Genomic DNA, 12,011 nt, shown 5'->3' with positions numbered 1-12,011 from the left:
ACAATTACTCACAGTGCTTATTTACTCTGCATTTTAAATTCACAAAGAGCATCCAATTTCATATCTTCATCCTGTTTAGCCAATTCAACTTTACAGTAGCAAAATACATCTTTTAACTCTACAACTTAGCATTATACAATTATTGTATTAATTACAGTGTAATGAAAAGTCTTATTAGTAGGTGTTTGTCATTATTATTGTGGTGGTGGGGCTTGGCCATGGCAAAAAGGGTTGGACTAACCTCAGAGGCATGGCCTGATTTCTGTAAGACAAAGCAGTACTTTGTAATTTAAGTCTAAGTGACACAACACTTTGTAATTTCAGATAATCTCTTGGTGAATTAAAACAATCTTTGATTTACATTTGATACACTTCAATACTTGTTATCTGTGGCAGTTTAGTGAGCAGAACTACAAAATGTTTCAAGATTTCCTTCGCCAGGTAAGGTTGGCAACAGAATCTTAATATTTCAAGAAGAGTGCAAAATGCAACCCATTTACAAGGCTGCTCCAAAATGTTCTCCACCAATGTACAGATTCAGTGTAGTTTTCTTTGCTACAAGCCACCTTTGCATACTGCAGTCTACAATTAATGTTATTGGTTACTTTGTCACCCTTTTTAACTCAAAATGGTTAGATTACAAGGCTCGTCTCTTTATTAATTATGTCAACTTTAAAATAAGAAAAAAGTTTATAAAGCATCTTACATGTCATCAGCTCAGCATGGTAATTTTTCATAAAACATAAAATACAAATATTTTATACTTTTATGACTCAGAACCAAGTATGTACACTATATGATAATCCAAAATGTGGTTTAGTAAGCTAAACCACCAACCACAAAAGCAAGCCTAAAATTCAAGTAAGAAAGGTAATTATCACTCCTGGAGGCAGAAACATGATAATATTTCAAAATTTTAAATGTCTAGGATAAACAAAATATTCAAGGTTTATTTGTCTTTCTATTGGGAAAACAACAAATTCACCCATTTGTAAATTTTAAATACATTTTAAGTTTACACTTTTTGTAAATGTTTTATATCTAACATCTGCAATATTTTAACCAACACAAAGACCTATGCATTTTATATCTGTATAAGCATATTTCCACATTTATTGAAAACCAAAGCTATTCTGGTAAAAATGTAAGAAATTTACCATATTGTAAAACTGCAGAAGCCATAAAGTCTCATAGTAAATAGGCATATATCATCTTCCTTTAAGTCAAGATTTGGTGGCTGCGCAAAGTTTATATATTTGTAATACTTTTTAAAAAATTTTAATGACCAGTAACCTGCATATTAGTCTATTCAGCAAGCCTTTTCATGACAGGCAGCTCTGATGGTCAATATATTATATGTGATGTGATTAAGGCAGCTTTATCATACAATAACTTATTACTTGATCAGAAATGCACCTTGTTAGCTTCCACTGTCCTAAGCATTGGGAACAACTTTTGTTACTAAATATTTTGCTCTTATTGCAGCAGTACAAGGAAACATGATCCTCACAAGGAGGACATGATTAGAGAAGAGACTATGGTCAGTGAATGTGGAAGGGGGGGTATACCTTTTATGTAGGTGCAGAATAGAGGCAAGCTCACTTTAAGCCAAATAACCTTAAGAGTTTGAACAATGTCTTTGAATTATATGGACCTGAACAGCTATAAGCTTGTTAAAATATCTCTGTTACTCAATTTAATTTTTCACATCTTTCTAGGCAAGGTCACCAAGAAAGGGAATCTTTAAGAATAAAAACATAAATGCACACTAGAGCAGAGAATCTACAGGGAGGTGCAAAATGCCAATTTGCTTCACATTCTCTGACCCAAGCTACAGTTCTTCAAGTTTTAGATCCACATTGTAGTTGATTATGAAAGGGATGCTTATCAAATATAAATATACACCAAAATATGACAGCAAATCCCTGAAGAGTGAGTTTCTGGACAGTCACCTTCCTCTAAAGCAGACTGAGACTAAAAATTATTTGGCATTTTGTCAGCTAAACAACAAAACCCAGCATTCTGCAGCTGTTACAAGGCAAACCAAGCTAGAAGTTTGCATTCTGCTTCTACAGACAGTCCTTGAGCTCTCCTATGACCCCAAAACCTGCAGCATGGGGGCACTAATAAATCTCAGGAGATCAAGTAGATCTTGTTTACTGACATATTTAAATTTATTTACAAACAGCAGTCCTTTCATTATTTTTTTTGTCCACAGACTTCCTCTAGTGGATTCTCGTTAGCTCCTCCACAATTTTGATCAGTTCATCCACTGTAGCTTCTCGTTTCATCCCACTGCCATCATCAATCTGAAACAAAGTAAATGACAAAGAAATCTCACATTAAATGAGAAACAAAATGTTTACTTTTAATATCCTCTGATGACGTTTTATAATTAGCCGCCACTATTTTTTGCAGCCAAAATAAATTACAGAAAAGACTTCCATCCATCCATTTTCCAACCCGCTGAATCCGACACAGGGTCACGGGGGTCTGCTGGAGCCAATCCCAGCCAACACAGGGCACAAGGCAGGAACCAATCCGGGGCAGGGTGCCAACCCACCGCAGGACACACACAAACACACCCACACACCAAGCACACACTAGGGCCAATGTAGAATCACCAATCCACCTAACCTGCATGTCTTTGGACTGTGGGAGGAAACCGGAGCGCCCGGAGGAAACCCACGCAAACACGGGGAGAACATGCAAACTCCATGCAGGGAGGACCCGGAAAGCGAACCCAGGTCTCCCAACTGCGAGGCAGCAGCGCTACCCACTGCTCCACCGTGCCGCCACAAAAAAGACTTCACCAATTCAATTTAAAATCTATTTGCAGTGTACACCAGCAGCAGGGCAAAGCTGAAAAACACAAAATATCAATTAATAGCATATGATTACCATCATACTATACAATTGCAGTGGCAATGCAGAAACCAGTGATTTGAACTGGAGATGTGTTTAACTTATTAAAACTGTGCTTTAGTATATCTGGCCTGAATGGGAAGTTAAGTAGCAGAAGGCATTGTTAATCAGTTTCAGCTTCTTTGGTGTTAATGAAATTAACAACCGGTATACTAGAGGGGCACCGACATTTTTTCTTCCTCCTCTTTTCTGTTTTTTTTTTTTTTTTTTTTAAACTAGTTTTGTATTTGGCTATGGTCAGTGTCACTACTGGTAGCATGAGGTGTTACCATACACTGGTGTGAATGTCTCTGACCAAACAATCAGAAACAGACTTCATGAGGGTGGCCTGAGGGCCCGACATCCTCTAGTGGGCCCTGTGCTCACTGCACATCACTGAGGACCTCGATTGGCATTTGCCATAGAATACCAGAATTGGCAGGTCCACCACTGGCACCCTGTGCTTTTCACAGATGACAGCAGGTTCACCCTGAGCACATGTGACAGACGTGAAAGGGTCTGGAGAAGCCATGGGGAAAGTTATGCTGCCTGTAACATTGTTCAGCGTGACAGGTTTAGTGGTGGGTCAGTGATGGTCTTGGGAGGTATATCCATGGAGAGACACACAAACCTCTACAGGCTAGACAACAGCACCTTGACTGTCACTGGGTATCGGGATGAAATCCTTGGACCCATTGTCAGACCCTATGCTGGTGCAGTGCGTCCTGGGTTCCTCCTGGTGCACGACAATGCCTGGCCTCATGTGGAGAGAGTACTCAGGCAGTTCCTGGAGGATGAACGAACTGATACCATTGACTGGCCCCCACGCTCCCCTGACCTACATCCAATACAACACCTCTGGGACATTATGTTTCGGTCCATCCGACGCTGCCAGGTTGCACCTCAGACTGTCCAGGAGCTCAATGATGCCCTGGTCCAGATCTGGGAGGAGATCCCCCAGGACACCATCCATCGTCTCATTAGGAGCATGCCCAGACTTTGTCAGGCATGCACACAAGCACATGGGGGCCATACAAACTATTGAGTACAATTTGGAGTTGCTGCAATGAAATTTCTGCAAAATGGACTAGCCTGCCGCATCATTTTGTCACTTTGATTTCCAGGGTGTCTTTGAATTCAGCCCACGGTAGGTTGATCATTTCATTGCCATCAAACGATGTGGCATCCTTTCGTTCCTAACACATTACCCAGTCCATATCTGTATACATATCCAGCACGATTTTTTTCTCCATTGAGAGCTGATGTGCTTTCAAAGTGTTCCTTTAATTTTTTTTGAACAGTTTATATAAAAAAATGTATTTAAGTATTTACACAATAAACATCTAATTATTGACTTTGTGAAAAGGACAATTAATGAAAAGGATGGTATATTATTAGATGTACTTTGAAAGCAAGACCACAGCTTGATTGGAATTCATTAGAAAAGGACATACGCATAACAAAAGGGTACAGATATTACCTCTTAAAACGGGCGGGATGTTGGGGTCATGTTTGAAGTAAATGACAATAGTAGCATGGAGAATCTCTGAAAGAGCTTGAATTTCAGCTTCACCACCATAAACTCCAGATGTTGCCATGTATTGATAGAACTCCTGACTTCTTGTGATAACTCGATTTGCGTTGGAAAGAGCAACAAGAAGAACGTCTCCAAATCTGTCCCAATGTGATGCAACGAAATCTACTGCCCTATGTCGTAATGAGAGTGCATTGCCTTCATCAACCGTTTGTGTCAAGAAATAACCCACTGATAGTAACAGGCAGTTGCCGGATCCCGGAACAGAGATGACGTTGTACAAAAACTCGTCGACAGAGAAGATACTGTCGTTCATTTTATAACATTTGATGTCTTAGGAAACAACCGTCGCAGTATAACGAAAATAGCAAGGTGTACAGGAGGCCACAGGCAGCGTGGGGAAGGGTTTGGAAGAGGACGAATAGGAACAGAGAAATGCTGTGTCGGCTGCGTGTGGGCGGGACCAGTTTTGAAGAGGAGCCGCAGACAGCGTGGGGAAGGGTTTGGATGAGGATGAATAGGAATCGAGAAATGCGTGTCAGCTGCGTTTGGGCAGGACCTGTTTTGAAGAGCAGCCTCAGGCAGCGTGGGGAAGGGTTTGGAAGAGGACGAATAGGAACAGAGAAATGCCGTGTCGGCTGCGTGTGGGCGGGACCAGTTTTGAAGAGGAGCCGCAGACAGCGTGGGGAAGGGTTCGGATGAGGACGAATAGGAATCGAGAAATGCGTGTCGGCTGCGTGTGGGCAAGACCGGTTTTGAAGAGAAGCCTCAGGCAGCGTGGGGAAGGGTTTGGAAGAGGACGAATAGGAATCGATAAATGCCGTATTGGCTGTGTGTGGGCGGGACCGGTTTTGAAGAGGACCAACAGACAGCGTGGGGAAGGGTTTGGAAGAGGACGAATAGGAATGAGAAATGTCGTGTCAGCTGAGTGTGGGCGGGACCAGTTTTGAAGTGGAAGCAGGACGAACCAGAAGAGAAATATATATAAGAGATGCAGTTTAGTAAGTCCGACAGTTTATCAGACAAGCTGTTAAAATGATTTTAACTGACATGGATGACTAAAGTTACCTCACTGACTAGACATTAGTAACTATCACTTCTTTTGTGATGCAACACTTTGAGAGACTGGTACTAGCACACATTAAATTTAATATTTAACACACTTTAGCCATTTTTTTAACATATCTTCACAAGTGGTCCGCACATGATGCCATATACCTTCCATGCTGGCAATGCCATGCTGTCACATGATGATAATAAAAATGGCTTTGCCATAGCACTGTTTATAGACTATATTTCAGCATCTAACATTGTAATATTTAACACTGTACCATCAAAGCTGATCGTCATAGACTTGGTACCTTCTGTAACTGGATTGTGAACTTGTCACTTCTGCCACATTTATTCTCAGGACAGGAACTACAGGGTCATGTGCTACACCTAATGCTATTGACATACAAAGGTCTAGCCAGACATATATCCAACCACATTTCTCTCTTTTATAGACTAACACTAACAAAAAGCGTCTTTCTGGAACAGTGTTGCAATGATAATAACTTCTCCTTAGTATCAGCAAAAATCTGGACAAAGATATAATGAATTGGGAAACTGACCACAGTTTTTAATGCATCACAGTTATTCAAGAAGGCTAACAAATGGATTTAACATCCAATGGCAACTGAGGAATGCATCTATGGACAGCAGTTCTACAGGTGTACAGCAGAATCTGTTCTCACTGGTTAAATTATACACCCTGGTACATTATGTGTTTGAGTGCAGGACCACAAAGTTAAAAAATCATATTACTGATAAATGACTCCAATTCAGGACCTATGTTATACATGTCCACCTTTCAATAGCTACCAGCATCATTAAAGATCACAACCAGCACTTTTTCCTCTTCTCTGTTCTAGCAAAGACCATTAGAAAATGCACTTCAAAACTTAGGAACAGTTATTGTCCACAGATAAGAGCTAATCAATTGCTGCTCACAATGATGACCACAGAAGTGTTTCTTACTTATATTGTCTTTTAATGTATTATGTTTAATTCACTATCTACTATTGGTACTGTAGTACTAGGGTGTTGTACCGTGTTAGCCATTATGAATGTAGAGAAAAGCCAAGCAAAATGACACCTTTTATTGGCTAACTAAAAAGATTACAATATGCAAGCTTTCGAGGCAACTCAGGCCCCTTCTTCAGGCAAGATGTAATACAGAAACTGAAGTTTCCTATGTTTATATACACACTCTAGGACAAGAAACAACATTGGTAAATATTTAAATGAGAGATTTTGAATGTAAAAAATTAATAGATTCATTCAGGCTAGGGTTAATTTAACAAGAGAGAAAAGAACAATGTATTGTCAAGATCTCTGGATAAGATAACTGTCCAACAAAGTCTTTTGAAGTTTGTAATGAGTTTTTTCAAAACAATGTGGGTCTGTAGACAGGTTGTCTGTCATTCTGAGAGATGTAAACAATCCTCATATCTGGCCATAAAACTCTTGTCTTTATTCAATCCATGTTGTAAAGTATTAAATTTTAGCACGAGTTTAACCTCCCATTCTTTTCTCTCTTGCTGCGTTTTGAAGTTGCCCATAAGCACTGTGACTTTAAAGTCCTTCTCACAGTGTCCATGGCTGTTGAAGTGACCATGGACACTGTGAGAAGGACTTTAAAGTCACAGTGCTTATGGGCAACTTATTGAGTCAGATGATCTCATTAATTTTAAGGTCATTGCAAAGTCTGGGCACTATACAGCTGAATTCCCTGTCACCCACAGAGTGCAAGTTAGTATGAAGCACAACAAGACTGCGTGAATCCTATTAACATACAAGGAGCAGTGAAAGTGCAGCAGGTTGGCAGTAATGTGCTCCCTGTTGCCAGTCTGTGCCAGGACTCTCAAAAGCAGGGTTCTGAGTCAAGTGGAGTTCTGATAGAAAATTAGAAAGGTTACAAACATAGACTGGCATCAGCAAGTACATCACAGCTATTGTGCCCCACACTAACCTGTGCTGTGTTGGTGACAGAGCCCTCAGTTGCATAGTACCCAGACTTGGAATGACCTCACGAAATTAATGATGATCAGCTTTTTTTTTTTTTTTTTAGCTCATTTTTTTAGGAAGGCATTAAACAGACCTGAAATGCAGGCCCTTCTTTCAGTTTAACCTCTCTTCCTGTGCAGGTGCTCAGAATTTGTGTATCACAAATGATATTTGTTTGAGATTATTTTGTACTATTATATGATGTATTTTAGTCTGGATTATTGTCTTTTATTCTTTTTAAATGCTTTGTATATCCCATATTTATCTGTATTTAGTGTGGATATTATTTATAGCCAATGTTATATATATATCCTGTTGTTCTTCTAAATTTTGTGAAATGCTTTAAACATGGGAAAGGTGCTAAATAGTGTTATTAGTATTTTTATTTTTTGGTGGCATGTCGTTTATAGTAATAAGTGACAAAAACTAGATAAGTTCTATATAAGGCAATTAACATATAGCATAGTTGGTTGTGAAAATGCATGGATATTGTAATTATATTGTTTATTGTGTTCATGAATGTAAAAAAATATTTTCAATTAAAACAATATTTAATGATTTTAATTTTGTCGACATATTAAATGGTTCTCACAAACCCGGACACAAGGTAAACAGCCTATTTTACAGAAACATTTTAGCATTGTTTAGTTTGATCTGATGATGTTAGAAACCCTCAGAACTTCACAATGATACATATTGTTTGGTTTCATGCACTGTTTTTCTTTCTCATTTTAATCACAATATTTTTGAACAGGTTAATGACACAACGCTACTTCCGGAACTTGCAGTTACCCGATGAAACATTCTGAAAGTAATCTTCTGAAGTCTGTCCTGAAACTGCGGTGACGTCAGTTCCATCCTGAAATTGTTGGCCTAGATCTGCAGTGACGTATGGTGCTGTGGCTCTGCAGGTAGATGATTTAGGATTGCATGGACAACAAGAAAGTGAGAAGTAGAAGAGGGCAGCGAGTGGGCTGATGCAGGATTTTTATAAAGATCTTTTAAGTAAGTGCGAGCCAGATCATGGAGTGCATTGCAAGTGAGAAGAAGAATCTTCTAGTCAATATGGTAATTAACTGGAAGCCAATGGAATGGTATAGGTGTAATGCAACAATTAGCTTAGTTTGACTCAATAAGCATGCAGCAGAATTTTGAACTAACAGCAGCTTATGTGTAAGTTTAGTCAGGATCCAAAAAAATAAAGCATTACAATAATCAAGCCTTGATGTGATGAATACATGAATTAGTGTTTCAACTGCAGAGATGGACAAAGTCTTGAAATATTACAAAGGTGGCAAAATGCAGCACAGGATATAGAATTAATACTGAAAAGACAAAGTGCTATCAAAAGCAACACCAAGGCTCTTGACTTTAGGGCGTAAAGAAATAGGGGTGTCATCAATTTAGATCTTAATATTTCCAAATTTTGAAAGGGTAGGTTTAGAACCCATTAGGAGAATTGCAGACTAGGTACTATTAAGCTTGAGCAGATGATGTACCATCCAAATTTTATTATCATAGAGGCAACTATCCAAAGAGGATAAAGAACAAGACTGAGATGTTATATTGGATGAAGTAATGGACAGTGTACCCAAAGGACAGAAAGTGGTGATTGAAGAGGATTTCAATGGACATGTTGGTGAAGGGAACAGGGGAGACGAGGAGGTGATGGTTAGCTATGGTGTCAAGGAGAGAAATGAAGAAGGTCAGATGATAGTGGATTTTGTGAAAAAGGATGGTCATGGCTGTGGTGAATATGTGTTTTAAGAAGGGAGGAACATAGGGTTACATATAAGAGTGGAGGAAGATGCACACAGGTTCAGCTTCAGGATCACCTCAAAAAATTCAATCCGTTTGAAAAATTTTAGTCTGGTTTCCGAACTTCACAGTACAGAGACAACCCTGATTAGAGTCACCAATGACTTCCTGATGGCTGCTGACCATGGCTCTCCATCACTCCTTATCCTCCTGGACCATACAGCTGCATTTGATACGGTAGATCATAATATTCTCCATTATCTTCATGATGCAATTGAACTTTCTGGCATTGCTTTTGAGTGGTTCGAGTCCTATCTTACAGACAGGACTGAGTATGTGGCCTTGGGGGATGCTAAATCTCATGCCCACACTGTCACCTGTGAAGTCCCACAAGGATCAGTACTTGGGCCGACCCTCTTTAATATCTATATACTACCCCTTGGGTCACATCATCCGCAAGCATGGAGTTTCATTCTATTGCTATGCCGATGATACGCAGCTCTATGTGAGACTGGATTCGACTTCTCTTGCACCTCCATCAACTTTTTCCTCTTGCTTGGATGAGATTGAGGCCTGGATGTCCAAGAACTTCCTCAAGCTGAACAGCACCAAAACTGAAGCTCTTTTAAATTGGCATGGCCCCCCCCCCCCCCCCCACCCATCAACTTCGTTCCTCTGTAATTTGTATTTCCTTTTCTGACTGTACCATTACCCTCTACCCTTCTGTTACAAATCTGGGTATCAAGTTAGACTCCCATTTGTCATTTGATATACATATCCATCACCTTTGTAAAATTGCATTCCTTCATTTCCGAAACATACCCAAACTCCGTCCCTACCTCTCCCTCTGTGATGCTGAAAAGCTGGTTCATGCCTTTGTCTCATCCAGACTGGACTATTGTAATGCACTCCTCATTGGGATACCCAACAAGAGCCTTCAAAAGCTCCAACAAATTCAAAATAGTGCTGCAAGAATCCTGATGACGGTGCGGAAATATGAACATATCTCACCAATCCTTCGGTCATTTCATTGGCTCCCTATCCATCTCCGTATCGAATAAAAACTCTGTTTGTTTACTCACCAGTGTATCCATGGAAATGCTCCACAATGTCTTAAAGAACTCCTTATATTACAATCCACTACAAGAAACCTCTGTTTGACAAATACCTACTGCCTTTGCCCCCCTGTGACTTAACTTCATACAATGGGAGACCGAGCCTTTGCAGCCGCTGCTCCACAGCTCTGGAATGCCCTACCAGAGAGCCTAAGAACACAGCAGATTGTGGGCTGTTTTAAAAAAACAGCTAAAGACTTTTCTATTTAGGAAAGCTTATTAACAAGAATGCTATAATTATTGTTGTTTTATCTCTGTTTTTATCCGGCCTTGCCATTGTTTAATCTTTTTATGTTGCACTTTGAGATTTACTGCTAATGTAAAGTGCCCTATAAATAAAATGCATTATTATTATTATTATTACAGGTAAATTATATCCTATGCAGAAGAGTCAATCTGAAGGTAATTAAAGACTGCAAAGTGGTAGCAGGGGAAGGTGTAGTTAGACAGCATAGGATGGTGGTCTGTAAGATGCCGTTGGAAATCAAGAAGAGGAGGAGGAGAATGAGGGCAGAGCCAAGGATCACATGGTGGAAACTGAAAAAGGAAGACTGCAAGTTTAAGTTTAGGGAGGAGGTAAGGCAGGCACTGGGTGGCAGTGAAGAGTTATCAGACAGCTGGGCAACTACAGCAGAAGTAATAAGGATGACAGCAAGAAGGGTGTTTGGCATGACATCTGGACAGAGGAAGGAGGAAACGCAAACCTGGTGGTGGAATGGGGAAGTACAGGAGAGTATACAGAGGAAGAGGAAGGCAAAAAAGAAGCGGAAAAGTCAGAGATACAGAAAGTAGACAATAGTACAAGGAGATAAGGCGCAAAGTGAAGAGAGAGGTGGCGAAGGCTAAAGAAAAGGCGTATGATGAGTTGTATGAGAGGTTGGACACTAAGGAGGGAGAAAAGGACCTGTAACCGATTGGCTAGACAGAGGGACTGAGCTGGGAAAGATGTGCAGCAGGTTAGGGTGATAAAGGATATTTTTAATAATAAGGGGGATGTGCAGAACTGTAGTAGCTACAGGGGGATAAATTTGATGAGCGACAGCATGAAGTCATGGGAAAGTGTAGTGCTAGGTTAAGAAGGGAGGTGATGATTTGTGAGCAGCAGTATGGTTTCATGCCAAGAAAGAACACCACAGATGCAGTGTTTGCTCTGAGGATGTTGATGGAAAAGTATAGAGAAGGCAAGAAGGAGTTACATTGTGTCTTTGTGGACATGGAAAAAGCATACGACAGGGTGCCTCAAGAGGAGTTGTGGTATTGTATGAGGAAGTCAGAAGTGGCAGAGAAGTATGTAAGAGTTGTACAGGATATGTACAAGGGAAGTGTGAGAGTGGTGAAGTCTGCGGTAGGAGTGGCAGATGCATTCAAGGTGGAGGTGGGATTACATCAGGGATCGGCTCTGAGCCCTTTCTGATTTGCAATGGTGATGCAATGGTTGACAGATGAGATTAGACAGGAATCCCCTTGTACTATGATGTTTGCTCATGACCCTGTATCTGTAACAAGAGTAGGGAGCAGGTTGAGGAGACCCTGGAGAGGTGGAAATATGCTCTAGAGCAGCGTTTTCCAAACTGGGAGGCGCGCCTCCCTAGGGAGGCGTGGACTAGTCTAAGGGGAGGCGCGAATATTAGCCAGGATTGACAAAAAAAAGT

At 40.3% G+C, this 12,011-nt stretch overlaps 1 protein-coding gene across 1 annotated transcript in view; it reads right to left on the bottom strand.

Annotated features, from left to right (window-relative positions):
* Window positions 1-913: 913 nt before the first annotated feature.
* The window catches only part of ddb1 (damage-specific DNA binding protein 1), a 193,674-nt gene continuing 182,576 nt past the window's right edge, over window positions 914-12,011 (bottom strand). Inside the window, exon 27 of the mRNA XM_051921945.1 lies at window positions 914-2,309. Within this exon, the coding sequence (XP_051777905.1) occupies window positions 2,226-2,309 (84 nt within the window). The 3' untranslated portion in view covers window positions 914-2,225. The remainder of the gene's footprint in view (window positions 2,310-12,011) is intronic.

This window comes from Erpetoichthys calabaricus, chromosome 2, assembly GCF_900747795.2.
Source record: "Erpetoichthys calabaricus chromosome 2, fErpCal1.3, whole genome shotgun sequence".
Taxonomy (NCBI): domain Eukaryota; kingdom Metazoa; phylum Chordata; class Cladistia; order Polypteriformes; family Polypteridae; genus Erpetoichthys; species Erpetoichthys calabaricus.
This window is presented reverse-complemented; position numbering and strand designations above follow the sequence as displayed.